The sequence below is a fragment of the Lonchura striata genome, chromosome 3, assembly GCF_046129695.1.
Source record: "Lonchura striata isolate bLonStr1 chromosome 3, bLonStr1.mat, whole genome shotgun sequence".
Taxonomy (NCBI): Eukaryota; Metazoa; Chordata; class Aves; order Passeriformes; family Estrildidae; genus Lonchura; species Lonchura striata.
In genome coordinates this window covers 56,464,993-56,481,724 of record NC_134605.1, presented here as the reverse complement: position 1 = coordinate 56,481,724, position 16,732 = coordinate 56,464,993, and the positions used below count along the sequence as shown (strand labels likewise).

The 16,732-nt window shown below is 36.8% G+C and overlaps 1 protein-coding gene across 20 annotated transcripts in view; it reads right to left on the bottom strand.

The window, feature by feature from the left end:
• SYNE1 (spectrin repeat containing nuclear envelope protein 1) overlaps window positions 1-16,732 on the bottom strand; it is a 290,658-nt gene that overhangs the window by 116,529 nt on the left and 157,397 nt on the right. For all 20 annotated transcript variants that reach the window (XM_077782169.1, XM_077782171.1, XM_077782168.1 and 17 more), the window contains 12 exons: window positions 16,096-16,422; window positions 14,714-14,866; window positions 13,275-13,442; window positions 12,020-12,196; window positions 11,041-11,187; window positions 9,819-9,944; window positions 8,129-8,305; window positions 6,195-6,460; window positions 3,298-5,458; window positions 2,786-3,123; window positions 1,973-2,117; window positions 787-1,005 (listed from right to left, as the gene is read on the bottom strand). In XM_077782169.1, the coding sequence (XP_077638295.1) occupies window positions 787-1,005; window positions 1,973-2,117; window positions 2,786-3,123; window positions 3,298-5,458; window positions 6,195-6,460; window positions 8,129-8,305; window positions 9,819-9,944; window positions 11,041-11,187; window positions 12,020-12,196; window positions 13,275-13,442; window positions 14,714-14,866; window positions 16,096-16,422 (4,404 nt within the window). The remainder of the gene's footprint in view (window positions 1-786; window positions 1,006-1,972; window positions 2,118-2,785; window positions 3,124-3,297; window positions 5,459-6,194; window positions 6,461-8,128; window positions 8,306-9,818; window positions 9,945-11,040; window positions 11,188-12,019; window positions 12,197-13,274; window positions 13,443-14,713; window positions 14,867-16,095; window positions 16,423-16,732) is intronic.

Below are 16,732 nucleotides of genomic sequence, written 5' to 3'. Positions count from 1 at the left end.
ATAAAACTGCTATGGTATAGGACTTGGGCTCTATTGTGCCAGATTCCCTTGCTTTTCACAAGGGATTAGCACTTGCTAAGGGATAATTTTTTGTCCTGTTATGGGTATCTTCTTTAGCATTTATTATATTTATTGCCATAGGAACTAGAGCTCTACCTTGGGGTATCCATATTTGGCACAAGTCATGCATTTAACAAAATTATTATCCTCATTCCTAGAGAACCTGCTATTTGGGCATGAATAATGGACAATGACAGATAAAAAGAGTAAGGTAGGATATAAGGGGAAAAAAGAGACATATGATCAATGAGCAGTGACAGGCACTATCCTCACTGCTTATATTTTAAAAAAAGCAACTTCATATTCTTTGGAGAAAAAAAAATAAGAAAAAAAAGAAGAAAAAAGAAAGAGAGAAAGAGAGAAGAAGATATAAAGAGAGAAAAAGGAGAGAAAAAAGAGAGAAGAAAGAGCAGAAGAAAGAAAAAAAAAGAGGTTAACATAATCAAGAATAGAACATTTGAGGAAAAGAAATAGAGAAGACCCTAATGACCCATTAGAAACCAGAACAACTGTGTATGTACTATACATGTATGCACTGAGAAGAATAGTCCAAACTTTGGAGGCAAGGGTTCTAAACTTGGGTCTTCCACAGCCGTGTTTTTCTGAACTGAGGAAAAAAACCAGTTACTCCTGCTATTAGTTTTCTCCACTGCAAGATGATTAATTAGGCAGCATAATGAGTGAAAACCTATGTATAAGGGAGGATTTACCAAGACTAGAATTTACCTTATCATTAAAACCCTTCCATTCCTGCACTGCATCTTCCAAAATTTTCTCTTGCTCCTGGGCTACATTTCGGAGCCGTGTCCAGCGCTGCCAAACCGCTGTCATGGATCTACTTATAGAGGCCTTACTGGCATCATTGCTGATTTTTTCCAGCTGCAAAGCTTTTTCTTCTAGGGCTGAGATCTTCTCATGGAAAGAATTCACTATGGACACAAGAGTCTGAAAAAGCAAAAATAAGCAGTGTTCTCCTTTTCCACAAGACAACTCATTAGTATTCATTATGCAGATATGTGAACCACCCCCATCCACTGCCAAGGAAGAGGAAGTATTGTATTTCCTGTGAGGTGGCTAGGTCTCACTTTATTCTCATAGGCAATATATTAGCTATAGCTGCTTGATCCAAAATGCAAGCTTCTGGAAGCAGCAGAAATCTGCTGTAATCAGCTTTTTGCTTCCTTGATAGCCCCTCAAGAGGGATGAAAATAAGCATTCAGGGTCATTCTCATAGCAAAGACTGACTTCTAAACAGCCTAAAAATGAAATAATCAATTCAGGCATTTAGTTGTGCATTTATGTCCTGATTAACAACTTTTTAAATGCCCAAGGATTTGAGGACACACATGAACCTGGCAGACATGACATTACTCTTAGGGGAAATTCCTGAATTCACAAGACACAACTGGCAGCACATGTCAGAGGTGTTACTGACTGTCTATATTAAGGCAACTGACAGTACCCTAAACATAAGAAAGTAAGTTTTCTTAAGCTATATTTCTTGCTTTTAGACTAAACAAGAGTTATTATTAAACTCTGAATCTTCCTGTCCTGTTCCATGATCAAAAGTAGGATGTTTCTATTGATCTGAGTTGCTGGAAGGGTATGTAATTTTGGGGCTTACAGACCCATGGTTTTTAGGAACCTTCTGACTCTGCACTTCTCTACAGTCATAGGCACATAAACAGACAACAAGCGGAAAAGTGATTAAAGATATCTGTTTCGGTAAAGACACAAATAAAATGTATGTTTTGTGCAGCACTAAACATGTCTTGGTGTGTTATGACACAGTTAAGTGCTACAGATAAAGACTTAAAAACTCAGACTCATGCTATCACAGGTAGGGACCTATATCTTATACATTCATTTTCACTTGAAAGAGAAGGATTTCATGCAATTATCAGTACCTTACCTGATGTGTTAGCAATTTCTCTTCTGCTTCATGAGAAGAAGCAGCTTTAGCTATTGAAAATTCAGATAATTTTTTCTCAGCATCATTCATCACTTCAATCACCTTCTGCCTTGATGTCTGGTACTCCTGCCACTCAGAAGCACACCTTAAACAAATACAGTTCCAGAAAGAAAAACTTAATGCTATATAAAAACATTTGAAAATCAGAAATATTATTGCACCTAGTTTTAATGCAACTGTTTAGTTTTGTTGTTATACAGTATTTTCTAAGAAAAAGAAAGATTATTGGGAAACAGCATACACAGAAGCATATGCTCCTGATTTTCAGCTATGCCTTACAGAAAACACAGCTGAACATGTAGTAGCCCTCATTTGACTTTTCCTCAGAGACTGTCTGTATTGTGATTTAAGCTACCCAAACTTATGGGATTCAGAACATTCAGGAATAACAAGAAACATAATTATGCTTGTTAAAAAGGTATTTCCTTTTAGTTCAAAATGTCTGCTTCAATTTCATTTGTTTCTGCACACGTCCTCTGTCAGGTGATATTATTCTCTACTCTTCTTCTCCATGCTGTTCCAAGCTTAATATAATTCTACCAGAGTTCCTTTAAGATCACATAACTAGCCAGTTAAGGGCAGAAACGAAAGCAGAATCCAAAAGGTCTGAATCCCCAACATCCACTTCTCTCAAAAGTAGCACAAATATTTAAAAACTTCAGTTAATGTTCTGATTCTTTCCTTGATTACCAACAAAGTGATCTTAAAATGAAGAAAGAGAAGAAAAAATATTTTAAAAGGGAAAGAATATACCTTTGTAACTGCTCTTGTTGGGTTTTGGCTTCTTGCTCTGTTCCTTTGGCCTTTTCCTCCAATGCAGCTACATTCTGCACCAGCTGTTCACTTGCTGTGTCTTGCAAAAAGGGCTCTATCTCGGACACAAGGCCTTGTAACACTTTCAAATTATCATGAAACTGACTTTCTGTGCTGAAAAATTCAACATGGTTCCCTAGATTCTCCTCAGAGTTCTCAACATCTAGACCATTTCTTGCTAACTGTAGAAATTCCTGAGCATCTTCCAGCCAGTCATTTGCTATCTGCATCACTTGGTAGTACCTTTGGCAGAGGCTATATGCTTTATTCAAGTTAGCCTGAAATAAAAGGGAGAGTCAGAAACATAACATCATAGTAGTCTGTGTAATTTAAAAAACCATACAGTAGGATTACTAGAATGAGTCTTTTTGTGGTGATTGTAAAGATCAAGCCATAGAGCCAACTTTTTCAGCTTTATGACTGAGAAATTAATGATGTTTTGGTTGACTAACCTGTCTCACATGTATAGCTTCTTGAACTTCACCATCCAGTTCTGCTAGCTCAGCAAGAGTGTTTTCCAGGTCAGCAGGTATCAGCTCCTTTGCTTTCATGTAGCGCTCTTTCTCTTTATTGCTCAGTGCATTCATTATTCTGAGGCTCGACTGCACTTCTTCCTGATGTATCTGAACCTTTCGGATTTCTTCTTGGATGTTTTGCAGTTTGAGGTCCAAACTTAACGTTCCATTAAGTTCTGTTTTCACCCACCTCAACCATTCGAGTGAGCGGCAGATTTCTGTCTTGAAGTCAATGCTCTGCACAAGTCTGCTCTCACACTCCATCACTGTGTCAACAATGGCAGAATGCAAAGACTTCAGCTTCTCTTGCCAAACCTTAATTTGATGGTTTGCAGTCTCATAAGCACATGAGTCAACCTGAGGAGAAAGGGCTTCTAGATGTTCAGTTATTTGTTTCAGAAGACTTCCTGAGTCTTGCAAGCTGCCCACCAGAGAATGGTATATTTTCAACTTTTCTTCTACTGGGAGAGTTTCTTCATTCACCTTAACCTGCTCCTTTTGCACTGTCTCTAGCTGTGCCTCAAACTGCATACACATATTTTCATGCTCCTGGCATGCTTCTATTGTGTCATCCAACAGGTTGATTTTCTGTTCTATTTGCCTCTTCAACTTGTGATATAGTGTGGCAAGTTTTAACATCTCATCTGGCTGCCAGGGCTGGCCAGTGCTTCGAAAAGCCTCCTTCTTCTGGTTCAGTTCATCCACTGCTGCAGCAAGGCTCGTGGCTTCACCTAAGAGATCTCTGTAGGCTTGCTGGAGTGACACAGCTTCTTTGGCTGAAACAGCAGCTGGAGCTTTGTCCATGTTAATAAACTGGTCTTCTAGCTCGGTCAGAGCTTTACTCGTCAATTCAATCAAAGAGGCATACTCTTTTCTGGCATAAATTGCTTCCTGAACCTTATATAATTTTTCTTTTGCCAGAGCAGTGACTATATTAAATTGCTGAGGGAGACTGTTAAGTTTTTCATCTAGATAAGAATGATCCACTTCATTAAGTGATGGTAAGATTTCTTGGCCATCTCTTTGCAGTGCAAATAGCAGATTTTCATATTCTGAAGATTGCTCAAGAATCTGTTGATATTTTGCCAGCTGGCTGTATAACTCAGTGTTAGAATTCATTACATTGACTTCTGGGAATGTGACAATATCAGCTTGTTTTAGCCAATGGCAAGCTTTATCCAAATCTTCCTTGAAATATTTCCTTGAAACAATATTTTTCTCCAGTTCTAACAATCTGTGGTTACACTTTTGTAAAACAGTGTCATACACATTCTGTAGTTCTTGCAGTTTACCTAACATCTCACTCTTCTCTTGATTTGTTGCTTCTTTCATTAAATCCCTTCCTTGAGCCCACAACCCTGTAACCTCATTTTGATAGGCCTTCAGATTAGCCTGGGTATTCTTACAAGTCCTGATCTGTTTATTCACATCTTCTGGCAAAAGACAAATATGTTCTGGAAACATCACCTTCTTCTCATGCTGGTGAATTTGGTTTGTAGCCTCAAAGATTGCCATGAGAAACTGTGTCTTTTCAGACAATGCTTTATTCAGATGTTTTCTCCTCTGGCCAACCAGATCACTGAGACAAGCCACGTGGTGCTGTGCATCAGACAGTGTTTTCTGCAGTTCTTGCCTTTCATTGAGCCCTAGGTTGGCCATCACCCTGTCAGCATCCTTCAAAAGCATCTTCAGAACAAGCTGTTTGGCTTCAAGCTCACTGCAAATGGCAAGATGATCCATGAGAAGGCTCTGAGCCATATCTGGAGGAGGGCTCTGTTTAAGAGCTTCTGAGACACTAGGTTGCTGTTCCTCTGCCCATTCCATTAGTTCCTGAAATTTGGAATGCACCAAGCTGAGCTCTTCTAAGGTTGAAACAGAAACTTGAATTTTCCGTTTGACAAGGTCCTCCAGCTGAGTCCAACGTTGTTCAAAATGACTGAATTGCTCCTTTACTAATTCTTTGTCATCAAGATTCAAATGTTCTATCATCTTCTGCTTCTGATCTTTCAAATCTTCCAGAGCAAATCTCCTTTCCTGTAGTGCAATTGCCAGTTTTTGCAAAGATTCAAGGTGCACATTTGTACTTTCAGCATCAGATCTGTTATCCAAAAGGACAAAATGAGTTATTAGATCCTATTTCAGCACAGACCTTTAAAAGAGGTCAGGATTAATTATAAGTCCTCTAAATATTTATATCAATATGATATAAAGACCTACAGTTTTCAGAGTCACTTGAAGGTAGCAGCCTTGAACACTAATTTTAAAAAATTACATATTTATTAGCTTCCCTTTCATCTGCTCTATGGTCATCAGGTTGAGTGCACATATGAACAACAGCAAGTATTGAGGTTGAGTGAATCTTGCTCCATGACAGTGACAGGAGCAGCAATACACTCACAATTTTACTCACAGCAGGTGTGCTTATCCTATGCAAAGCAGCAGTAAATAATTAGGAGTAGTTACTAAGCTTTAATATCATAGTCTAATAGATACAACAAAGTATCACAATGAAAATGAACCAGGGAATGGACCATGAATTCATGAACCACCTCAAATGAAAGAGTTCAAATGAAATAGTCAACATTCTTGAAATATCAGGAAATGCTATACCCTGAGACAGGATCAATCAATACTTGTCTTAAAGACAAACACTGAAAATCTGGCCTCTCAAACTCTCTTAGAAACTCAAATCTCAACAGAAATTACTATTTGCCTGACAATTAATAAGGGAAGTGTGCTTTTAATTAAGTATGGAAAAAGAAATTTAGAGGCACTCTGTAAACAGCTCTTTCAGCATATATGCACAGTTTGCAGAGATGCAACTCCTTTTTTACCTAGCCAGGTTGTCCCACTCTTTTGTGAGCTTTTCCAGGAAAACTTCAACAACATTCATGCGATCATGGTAATCCCTTGTCCTCTGCAGATCCTCCTCCCTCTGCATGAGCAAATTATGTGCTTGAAGGCAGAGGTCCAGCCACTGGTTGCTCAGCTCTCCTATTTCCTTGTGTTCAGGTGATTCCTGTCCTCGAGTTAGTTTATTCATCTTCTCAGTCACAGAGGTGAGAGCTGACTGCTTAGACTGCAACTTCTGACTGAATTCCTGAAAAATATACAAGTAAAACCCAATATAATAATATGCATTCAAAATTATAAAGTGGAACTTAAATAAAAGCTCTGAAATAAATAAATTGTATATGAACTAATTATCTGCCCAGAAAAATGCTCTGCAGATATAAATTGGAAATTTTCACTTTTCCAAACCCTCCTTCCCATCTTCTCACATGAAGACAAGCTGGTAATAGATGCTAAAGCAAGCCAGAGGAGTTTCCAAGTGCCAGTGATAAACAGAATTCGTGATCAAGTCATGTCTGGTGTCCAGGCTTCTGGACTAGCACAGCTCCCACCATACACTAAAACATGCAAGGTAGTCTTGAATCTCACAAGAATAATTCACTTTACCAGCACTATTACTAGGTTATTTTTTTTTTGCTTTTTCATTAGAGACTAAAGATAGGAAGCAGAGTCCATGAGTCAGTGAGATTCCATATCCGTACTCTGTATTGTTCCTACTTCTGTAACAGCAAGCATTACCGTTGTCACTTTTGAAACAAAACCATGGATTACCTGGGTATGATTAATAACTACTAACTGAGACAGTTAATCTGCATACACATCCTACAAAATAAGAAGTCAGAGATATCCCAAAAAGAAAAATACACAATATACTGACAACCAAAACTAACCAAATATTTTTCAGCTCTTATACACTAAGGTAAATATAATCTTTTCCTACATTCTAGTTCCAGCAACTATAACTAAACAAGCACGCCCATTTCCAGCTCTGCCTGATTCCTCTTCATGATGATTTCAAATGGAGCTTCTTCCTTTACCAGGGGAAATTATTAGAAAAAACACACCTTGTGCCACATCTAACAGTACAGCGGGTGTCTCCCTTTCATTATAATCCAAAGTTACTGACAGAAAGAGTGAAGAAAGAGAGACTCCTTCTTCCTGGACTCTGATAGCTGTTATAACAGCTTTCAGTCCAGATTGTGCTGAAGCATCTTCAAAGGCTTTGACTTTGTTCCAAAGTGTGAGTAGAACAGAAATGGAGAGGAAATGCTGTTTACTTTTCACCTAACTCTTGGCACATCAGAGAAAGAATACAAGCAAAGTCTAGACCTAAAATGAAAAACCCACATATTTATTCATTTATTAAAAAAATTATCCTTTTGTTAAGTTATTGGTATGTACAGTAACTGATGTGTACAGAATGGTCATAAAATGTCTCTCTTCTGGAATTAATGAGAGAAGATATGAAGGTATCTGGCTCATTAATTAAATTGTGTTTCTGTCATACATCTCCTTAGAGATCAGCAACAACAAATATTTTCATTGACTAATTTTTAAATACTTCTAAACTATTTAGAAGTATAGAAATCAAAGAATTTTGCAAGCACAATTTGTAAATCTTATCTTCAGGTCCACTGTGATCAGCATTTAGTCTAAAAGCAAATGTAAATCAGATCAGGAGGCTGATAGTTGTCTATTATTTCAAAAACAAAGACAGAAAAATATTAAAGTACAGCTCACCAAATCAGCTTGTAGCATCAACAAGGAAACGCTCTTTCCTCCTTCTTCTCTGCTCTTGCTTAGAGCATATTAGCCATTGTATGTAGTATGTGCATATAATATATATCATGAAATAATATCACCCACAGGATGAACTTCTTCCTTATCTTCTGTTCTTAATCCAAAGTCTCCTTACCTTAACCTGGAGTACCATATTCTGGGCAATATTTAGCTCCAACTCTGCCCGTCTCCTTTTTAAATTCTGTAGTTGTTGATCTGCATCCTGGAAATATATCCAGAGCTCAGCCTTCAGCTGTTTGATCTCTTCCCAACCTTGAGACAAATACTGTGAGTGCATTATCTGTTGCTCAATCTAGAAGAAAAGAAAAGGAGTAGGAATGCTTTAATTCCTCTGTTTTTGGAGAATGGAGGATGAATACCATTCTTCCTCTGAGCACAATACTGTACTAAAGCAATTTCTGCACCAGGTTCTGAAGGGGCTAACATTATCCACAAAAAAGAGCCTTAGCCTTCAAAAGTCACTAAAATTGTACCTATCAAAGGAAATATGGGTGGAAACAAAAACAACAACAAAAAAGAAATTAATTATCATTCCCCCTTGAGAGAAGCAAGTAAGTTTATGTGTTTGTATTTAAATGTTCTCTGTCCTCTGCTAAAGCTTAAATTAATGGTATAATTTAATCTACTGCATGCCAAGAATATTGTTAGAACATACCCTACATAAAAGTTTCAACCAGACACTTCCATTTAATTTGCTTAGCCCAGTTATTTTGCCTATATGCCTCTAAATATACGCATTCTAAAATGTCTATAATTCTAAAATGCCTAAATTAATTCTAATGCCTATAATTCTAATGCCTAACTTCTAAAATGTCAATAAGAAGAATGCTTACCAGATCTGAGCCATCAATCCTCTTACACCAATAGTGACACAGCTGCTTTTGCTCTAAATATAGCAGTCGGGTGCCTTTAAGACTTAGACACTCAGCCAACTTAATATATTGTGGCTCTGTACCATCTGTGATTTCTTAGCAACATTTCACTGCTTTGTATGTCAAAGGAGTATCTTATTCTGATGTTTGTGATGTTTTCCAGCTATTCACCTCTTGGACTGCCATATTTTTATGGGTTATTTAGATTTGTACAATTCCCTTCTGTGATATGGAATGCTGTTACTGTATGTATTAGATCTTTACTCTTGGAAGTAGTTTCAAGACATTGGTTGTGTGTCTGTGAATGAGAAACTAAATTTTTCATGTTTACAACAAGAGGAATGCTCATAATACTTCTTTTCCAATAACTTCAGTTTATAGTTCCATTTTAAACCTAAGCATGAAATGACTTTAAAACTTAGAATTGAGGAACACTTCTATAAATTAATATGCTGAAATGGATGCACTTTGATTCATGAACTGAACCATCATATTTTTATTGTTATGATGATTATTATATTATTAATCTATTAATATAGGCCAATATGAACATCAGTCTATTGTTGAATAAATAATAATAATAAAATACAGAGAAGATTAGACTGAATTGTGTTTTATGAAAACATAATTTTAATAAGGTTTTCTTCCACAGAATGTTATTTCTGTAACTTTAGGCCAACATCTTGTAACATTGTTTAAGTACCTTTAGCAACCTTTTTATGAGTACCAGGATGGTAATGTATGGATTTAATAATTAAAAAAAAAAAAAGCAAAAAGTGAAAACTATTTATTGTCTCTAGAGAAATACTTAAGATGAAAGTAAGATGATATTTCTTTAAACCATTACCCAATATGACCTTTTAAAAGGGAACAGATCAAGGCAGTTAAAGCTTTAAATAGGATTAGAAGTGGGTTGTTGTTGTTATCTTGTACCGTTTGTTTTGTTTGTTGAATATCTGCTGCTGTACTCTTCACTGTGGCATCTGACAGATCACACATGGAGCACAGAAGATCCAAGTATGTATTGGCCTGCTCCTGCAGAGCCCGGAAATGTTTAACCTGAGGGAAGACTCAAAAATAGACTCAAAAAAGACTCAAAAAGACTCAAAAAGAACTCAAAAATAAACCCTGAAACTCTGGAAATAATATCTTTGTTTTATTGCAAACGTACATTTTTTATTGTTTTATTGCAATCATATATTTTAGTATTTTTTTCATAAAATTAAATTTAGAAATACATTCTTTTTTAGGTAATGTTGTTATATTATAATTATGGAAAGGAATAATCCCTAAAAACTTGATTATTATTGTATTACCAAAACACTTAGAGATATATGAATTAGCTAGCTTATTTCTTAGAAACACACAGTCTCAACAAGGTGACAGATTTTCCCAATGTGAATGGAAACCAGAGCTCCATAGGATTATCAACACATCCTGTTCCTACAGCTATAAAATTTTCCAGTGTCTGACAGATTATGAGAAATCCATCTTGGTGGAACTTAGGTGCTGGTCTCACTGTGTTATACCCACCCTGCTTCCCCCCTGTAGGTCTGCCATCTCTAGTATTTCAAGGTCTCTATTAAGTGAGACAATGGATAGGACACCACTGAATTCCAGCATTTTTAGCACCATACCAGTTTAATTTAAAACCAAGTTATGAATCCAATGTAAAATGCATTGTCACTAAGAATAATCAAGAATCAGTGAAAGAATTCTTAATTGTTGATGAAGGCTACAGGTAGTTCTGTGCTCTTAGACTGAAAAAATGTTTTAATTGCTGATAATTGACTCTGTGTCCATGGTAGTGTGAAAAGGTCTCATAAGGAATGTAGCAGACAGACAGGCAATTGCACAAGCAGAAAGACACAACCCCTCTGCTAAACACATATATGGAGTATCTGATTTAGCTAAGTGGCCAACATTTTTCAGGTAACATGTTTCTAAGCATTAAGTAGAGCAAGCAAAAGCCCTCTTGATTTTTCACCTACAGATTTTTTGCATTCTAGGTATTCTTTTTGAGGTTGGGAATGAACTTTGAGGCTACACAGCCTTCAGAGAAGGCTAGAAAATATCTATTTCTAAACATTTAAATCTCTTATCTAAACTCATCTTAATTAGAATAATTCAGCTTTCTCAAGTGCTAAACTTTTACCTGTTTAACTGCATCTGCCAGGCTGAATGCTGTCCAAGTAGTTGGCTTTAGCTCTGACTGCACTGTAGACAGCCAAGTCTGGCACTGTTGAAGAGTATCTTGATGATTAACATGCTTCTGGAGCTCATGTTCCAAAGTCTGGTACACCTAAACAAAACAATTTGTAAGTTTATCACATTTTCAAATAGCACCATTGTCTCTCTTTTCCTACCCTGAAAACTGTCAATAAAACAGAAGTATTAAGACTTTGATTATTTTATCTCTTGTACATTAAAGTACCAAGGGCTGAAAGCTCCTTAAACTCTCACTGCACCCTGCTAACATGTGGAGAAGGTGGACAATATTTAATGCACAGCTTCTGAAAAGAAAAGATAGAGATGCAAATGAAGACCATGCTCTCTTTTTTCTGCATCCAACATTTTTGTATTGATTTTGTGTAATATTATTGTAGTTTGTTTTATGGTTATTTTCTTTAGGTCTTTTTGGGCTTTGTTTGGGGGGGATTTTTGACTGCTGGCTTAATCTCTTAATTGGTTTAACAGAATGACCCAGCTGGCCCTTCTTATTCTGGTTTTAATGAGAGAGACAGTATTTCATAGCACATACTTGAGGCCTATTTATGTATGTATGAAAACTATCAACACTAAGACTGCAATTTTCTCCTAGTTTTTGAAGTAGAAAAGGCCTATTTTTTTTTGCTGCAGCTGCTCAGGAGCTAGTGTAACAGGAAGATAGTGAGCATGTGGTAAGATTAAGGTAAGAACTGACAGGCCACTATTTTTGTTAGTTGCAAGACAACATTTGGATCACAAGGAATTCAAGTGTAGAACAAGAATGATAAAGTGCTAAGTAGTCTGTAGGTTCAATAGCAATGGAAACAGTAAGAAGAGTTTTATATCATTTAAAGAAATAAGTCATAAAAATAATAATATACTTTATTTTTAAATGGCATTAAAAAAATCTTTGAAACAAGACTTACTCTTTGGGCTGTGCTACATATGGCAGAATAGCTGTCCCTTGTCCCCTGAAGATGGCTTTGTATATTTTGCTTAAATTTTGCTTGAAGATGCTCCGAGCATTGACTGATCAGGTAATCACCTTTACTCTTAAGGTTGTTCAAACGATCTTCAAATCCTGCAATTTCTTCCATGATAGCCTAAGAAACAGATAAAATACTTTTGAAGAAATATGCTGTGGTGCAGAATGTTTTTTCTCCCTACTTTAAATACTTCATCCTCAGACTTGGAAAAAAAAATCAGACAACATGTGTTGTCATAGTCAAGCCATTGGACTGCATGTTCATTGTAAAGTCATTGTCAAAAGTCTTTACACAGATACCCCACAGAAACAGCAGTAGCACTGTCATAAGGTGAAAACACTCTCTGCTCAGAGCCCAAGACTGCTCTGAATCTTCATTTGCTGCACTCTATTCACAGCTTCTCCAGTTGCTCTTGTGTCTAGCAATGCAAATTAAATCTCATGTTGAATCATATCTCTGTCCACAGTGGACATTTATTTCCATTGATTTTGGTGAAGCCAATTTCTTATCTATGAAGGTGACTTAAAGAATAACATACCAATCACAAATAATTTAAAGACTTCAATATTTGCCATTGGAATCTCAGTTTTAGCTAGTGATAGGTTGGATTTTTGCTCTCTTTTATCTTCTAGAAAGCATTAGCTATCAAGGTATTAAATTATTTTCACTAAAAGTAACCATAACACCACCTTGAATAAAAATGACAACATAATAGAAGAACCTAGAATTAGAACAACCTAATAGAGGTACCTCTAGTTTCTGCACTTTCTTCTCCATTGCTGTTTTATCAGCCACATCCAATGTGGTGATCATATTTCTAAAGTTCTCGTTAGCAGATCCATACCAAGAAAATTTTCAATTTAAATTTTTTTTCAACAGAAGTGCTAGAACAAAAGCTACCTCAAGAGTAAAATGACCAATATCCAGTTTTTGTGGTTCGTTTCCTGGGAAGTCTCAGGGAAAATCTGACACAGAAATCAGATCAGAGCACAACAAAGCTCTTTGTGTAAAGCAGTTTCATCCAAGAAATGATGCTAACAACAAGCCATATTTGTTAACTGCATTAGTAACACTGATGATTATTTACACAGCAGCAAGAGAAATAAAATAGGGGAATGACAAATAATTAGATCTCTGTAGAGAAGGCAGAGAAAAATTCAATTTTACAAGGGAAGATCACCAATAGCAAACGCACCTTTTGGTTAGCTAGTTGCTGAGTGATTATTTCAAGACTGTTACTTTCCATGAGGTCAGGGCTGGCCAATCTGCTGGACATATGTAATAACCATTTCTCCCCTTCTTGCAAATCACTATTGTAATCCTCATGTTCTTTTACTCTCACTTCTAAGGTTTCAACACATGCCTGCAGGTCCACAATAAACAAAATTAATTTTTCAGGTAATTACAAGACTTAAAAAAAATCCCTAACAAGCTAAAACCCACCAAGAACTTGAAAACATAGTAAGAATTATCATCTAAATTTATATTCCCGTGAGGGAATCTCACATGAATAGACTGTAAAGGAAGAAATCAAAAGACATATTTCTTCTGTGAATATATTTCTGTGAATAATTACTTCTGTGGTACCGAGCAGTATTTTCATTCCAGATCAAATACCATACTTTGAAGTCTGAGGGAAACACTTGAGAAATGAATGCTGTCTACTTGACATTATGTTCACTCACAGTTATTACACACTCTTTGAAAGACTTGACCTACCAGCCTTTGCATGTACATACTGCCCATGCCTGTGGTTGACAAATTAAGAATGTACACGCTGAGTTAAAAACTATTTATTCTTTTCAGGAAGCTTCTCTAAATTTCAGCTCCTAGCATTTCAGCTAATGCAATAGGCATCTCTTTTTTTGTACAGATCAGAGGCATGTCTTTAAACTAAAAATCAACTTTGAAAAAAATAAAATCATCTCCTATTTTCATCAGATACCAGTCTGGACTGGCAATTAACGGTGCCTAGGTCAAACATAAGTACTAGCATGGTTTGCAGAGCTTATCCTTGTTAGGAGTATAACCTATTAAAAGGTTTAGGAGTAATCATACTTTAGGATGTATTTAGAAGCATTAGACCTTTCAAAGTACTACATACATACGGACTAATGAATCAGTGTTAATTAATAATGCCCTTGCTGAATTAAATTATATCCATCTTGCAGTTTGTTTTCTCCGGTGCCTTTTATTTAACAACTAAACTAAACAGTTTGTGGAGATCAAGCAGAAACAAGAGAGAATATAATCTAAGGGCATCTGTCCCTTCAAGGAATAATGTACTTAGAATTCTATTAAACATTCAAAAGTAGTAACAATAACACAGACTAGTCACCAATACGGACCTCCTTAGTGTTACAAAACACAAATACTTCACCTGCCACGTTCAGAATTAATTTCATCTACTCTGGTTCAATTTATTTAAGTAGTTTTTTTCCATATTCAAAACTTGCCTGTCACTTCTGTCCCCCCTCCAAAAGAAAACAAAAAAACCCCAACAAAACACCAAGAGTAATAAAGGTAGCTGGTTCTTTGTATAGACATGATATAGCATGAAATAAATAGTTCATTTCTTAAGGAGGAGTAAAAATATAGCAAATTGGAAGAATCCTGATGCTTCTTCCTTTTTACCTTTGTTTTGCTGCAGAGATCCTGGTAACTGCTCTGAAGGTCTTGAATGTTGTTCTTTAGAGCCACATCATTCACTAAATCACAAAGTGCCTCTCCCTTTTCAATCACTGACTTTATTGAGGGCTCCTGAGACAGAACAGTCTGCTGTATGGACTACAATGCAAGCAAGAATTAAAATATATCTACTGATCACTGGAGATGTATTTCACTAACTTCCTTTTGGTTTGATGCATAGCCTTCTACCATGGTTTATATAATCCTTTCCAGACAGGCAGAACTTTGTTTACCAATACAGGATTCTGTTTCTCAGCCCTGTCCTGAGACAACAACTGTGCACACATGTAAAAACAACAGGTCCTTTTGAGAGTGGCTAGTAGCATGGCTGACAGTCTGGAACTGGTGAAGCAGAGGGAGTTCATCTGCATGAAGTGGCCAGTTCTAGGGATAAAATTGTTCAGAGGAACAAATTATGAAAATAGGTGGGAAAGTATCACCAAAGCCATCCCCTTAATGAGATGGTGTGTGATGAGTTCTTAGCACTGTACTTTAGTGAGCACAACTCCCCAAACACGTAGAAAGCAACCACACAGCTGTGACATACAACTTTAAGAGAGAAAGCTGGCAAGGGGTACAGGGCAGCTTCACCAAGAAAGTCTTGAAACAATGTAGGTATTGCTCAGCAATGACCAAAACATTGGATTGTAGGCAACATCTTTTTAGCCACAAATGTAAAGCACAGCACTATATGGGCTGCAGTGAGGAGAGTTAACTCCACCTCAGCTGGGCACAGGACACATTTCATGAAACATTTGTAATCCTGTATTATTTTATTAAAACATCATTAGAAATAAAAATGTAGCTTGTCATCAACTTTTTGACTCATTTTTGTGACTGGAGAATAACCCCAAACACTTCATTAAAATCCTACCAAAAACATGGGAGGTCATAGCAGCTGACTGTCTGGGATATCAGTTGAGCTGGGACATCCAGCTTTAACCAGAAAACTGATTAAGTCAATGTAAACAGTGACAATGTCTGAAGTCATGAAAGACCAACTGATTTCTATATTCACTTCAACTGCAATCACCTCTGTTGAGATCAATGCAATTACTCATATGTGTACTCATAAAAGAATTTTGCTCCATTACAAGAAATTTTCAGATATGGAAGCCTTTTTAGGACATTCACATTTCTAATCCAGGGGCTCATTCTGGTTTGTAGAGGCAGGTATCATGCCCGTTTGCATCAATACTGGCTGGGATATTCAGATCAGAAACATCTCATGTACCTACTGAAGAAACTTGGATACCTGATCAGAGGATTTATTGAGCATTACTAGATTAAAATAAATTCAGTAGTATTATGAGATAACTCCTTTTTACCTTGTATTTGGACAATTGTGCCTTCTTCTCATAGAGTTCACTCTTTGGCTCCACAGGAGCATGTAAGATGGCTTGGTATTCCATGACCCACTGGGTTTGGGCCTTATACTTATCTGTGAACTCCTTTACCAGCTGAAGACACTTCTCTGAAGTCATGTGCTCTTTTCTGATAGAGCCAGCCAGCTCTTCAAGCTGTTCCACGAGATCTCCAATTTCTTTTCTTAACTGTTCAACTTCGTGTTCTTCCATGTATTTTATGGCTCGCTCCCCCTTCTCACGGGCTGATTTCAGTAAACTGTGGCCTATGTCCATATCACTCAATAGCACCTGTGAAGGAAATCTTGGTTAACAGAAAATGTATAAAAACTTGCCTTTTTTAAACTTTGCTACAGACACAGAAAGAATTTCTAGGGAAAATGAGTGGACTTTTCAGTACAAAATTGCCTGGAGTTAAGGTGTGTCAAGCACGAAGGAAGCAGATAAAGCAAATACTTCTGCCCTGCACTGGGCTTGTGAATTTAAACAGAGAAACTGAGGGCTCCCAGGAAAGGATGTCTACTCCAAATTTTGGAACAGATGAAAACTTTCCCTTACAGTATTACATTTAAGTTGCTTAAGCTGCAGGACATATGAGAAG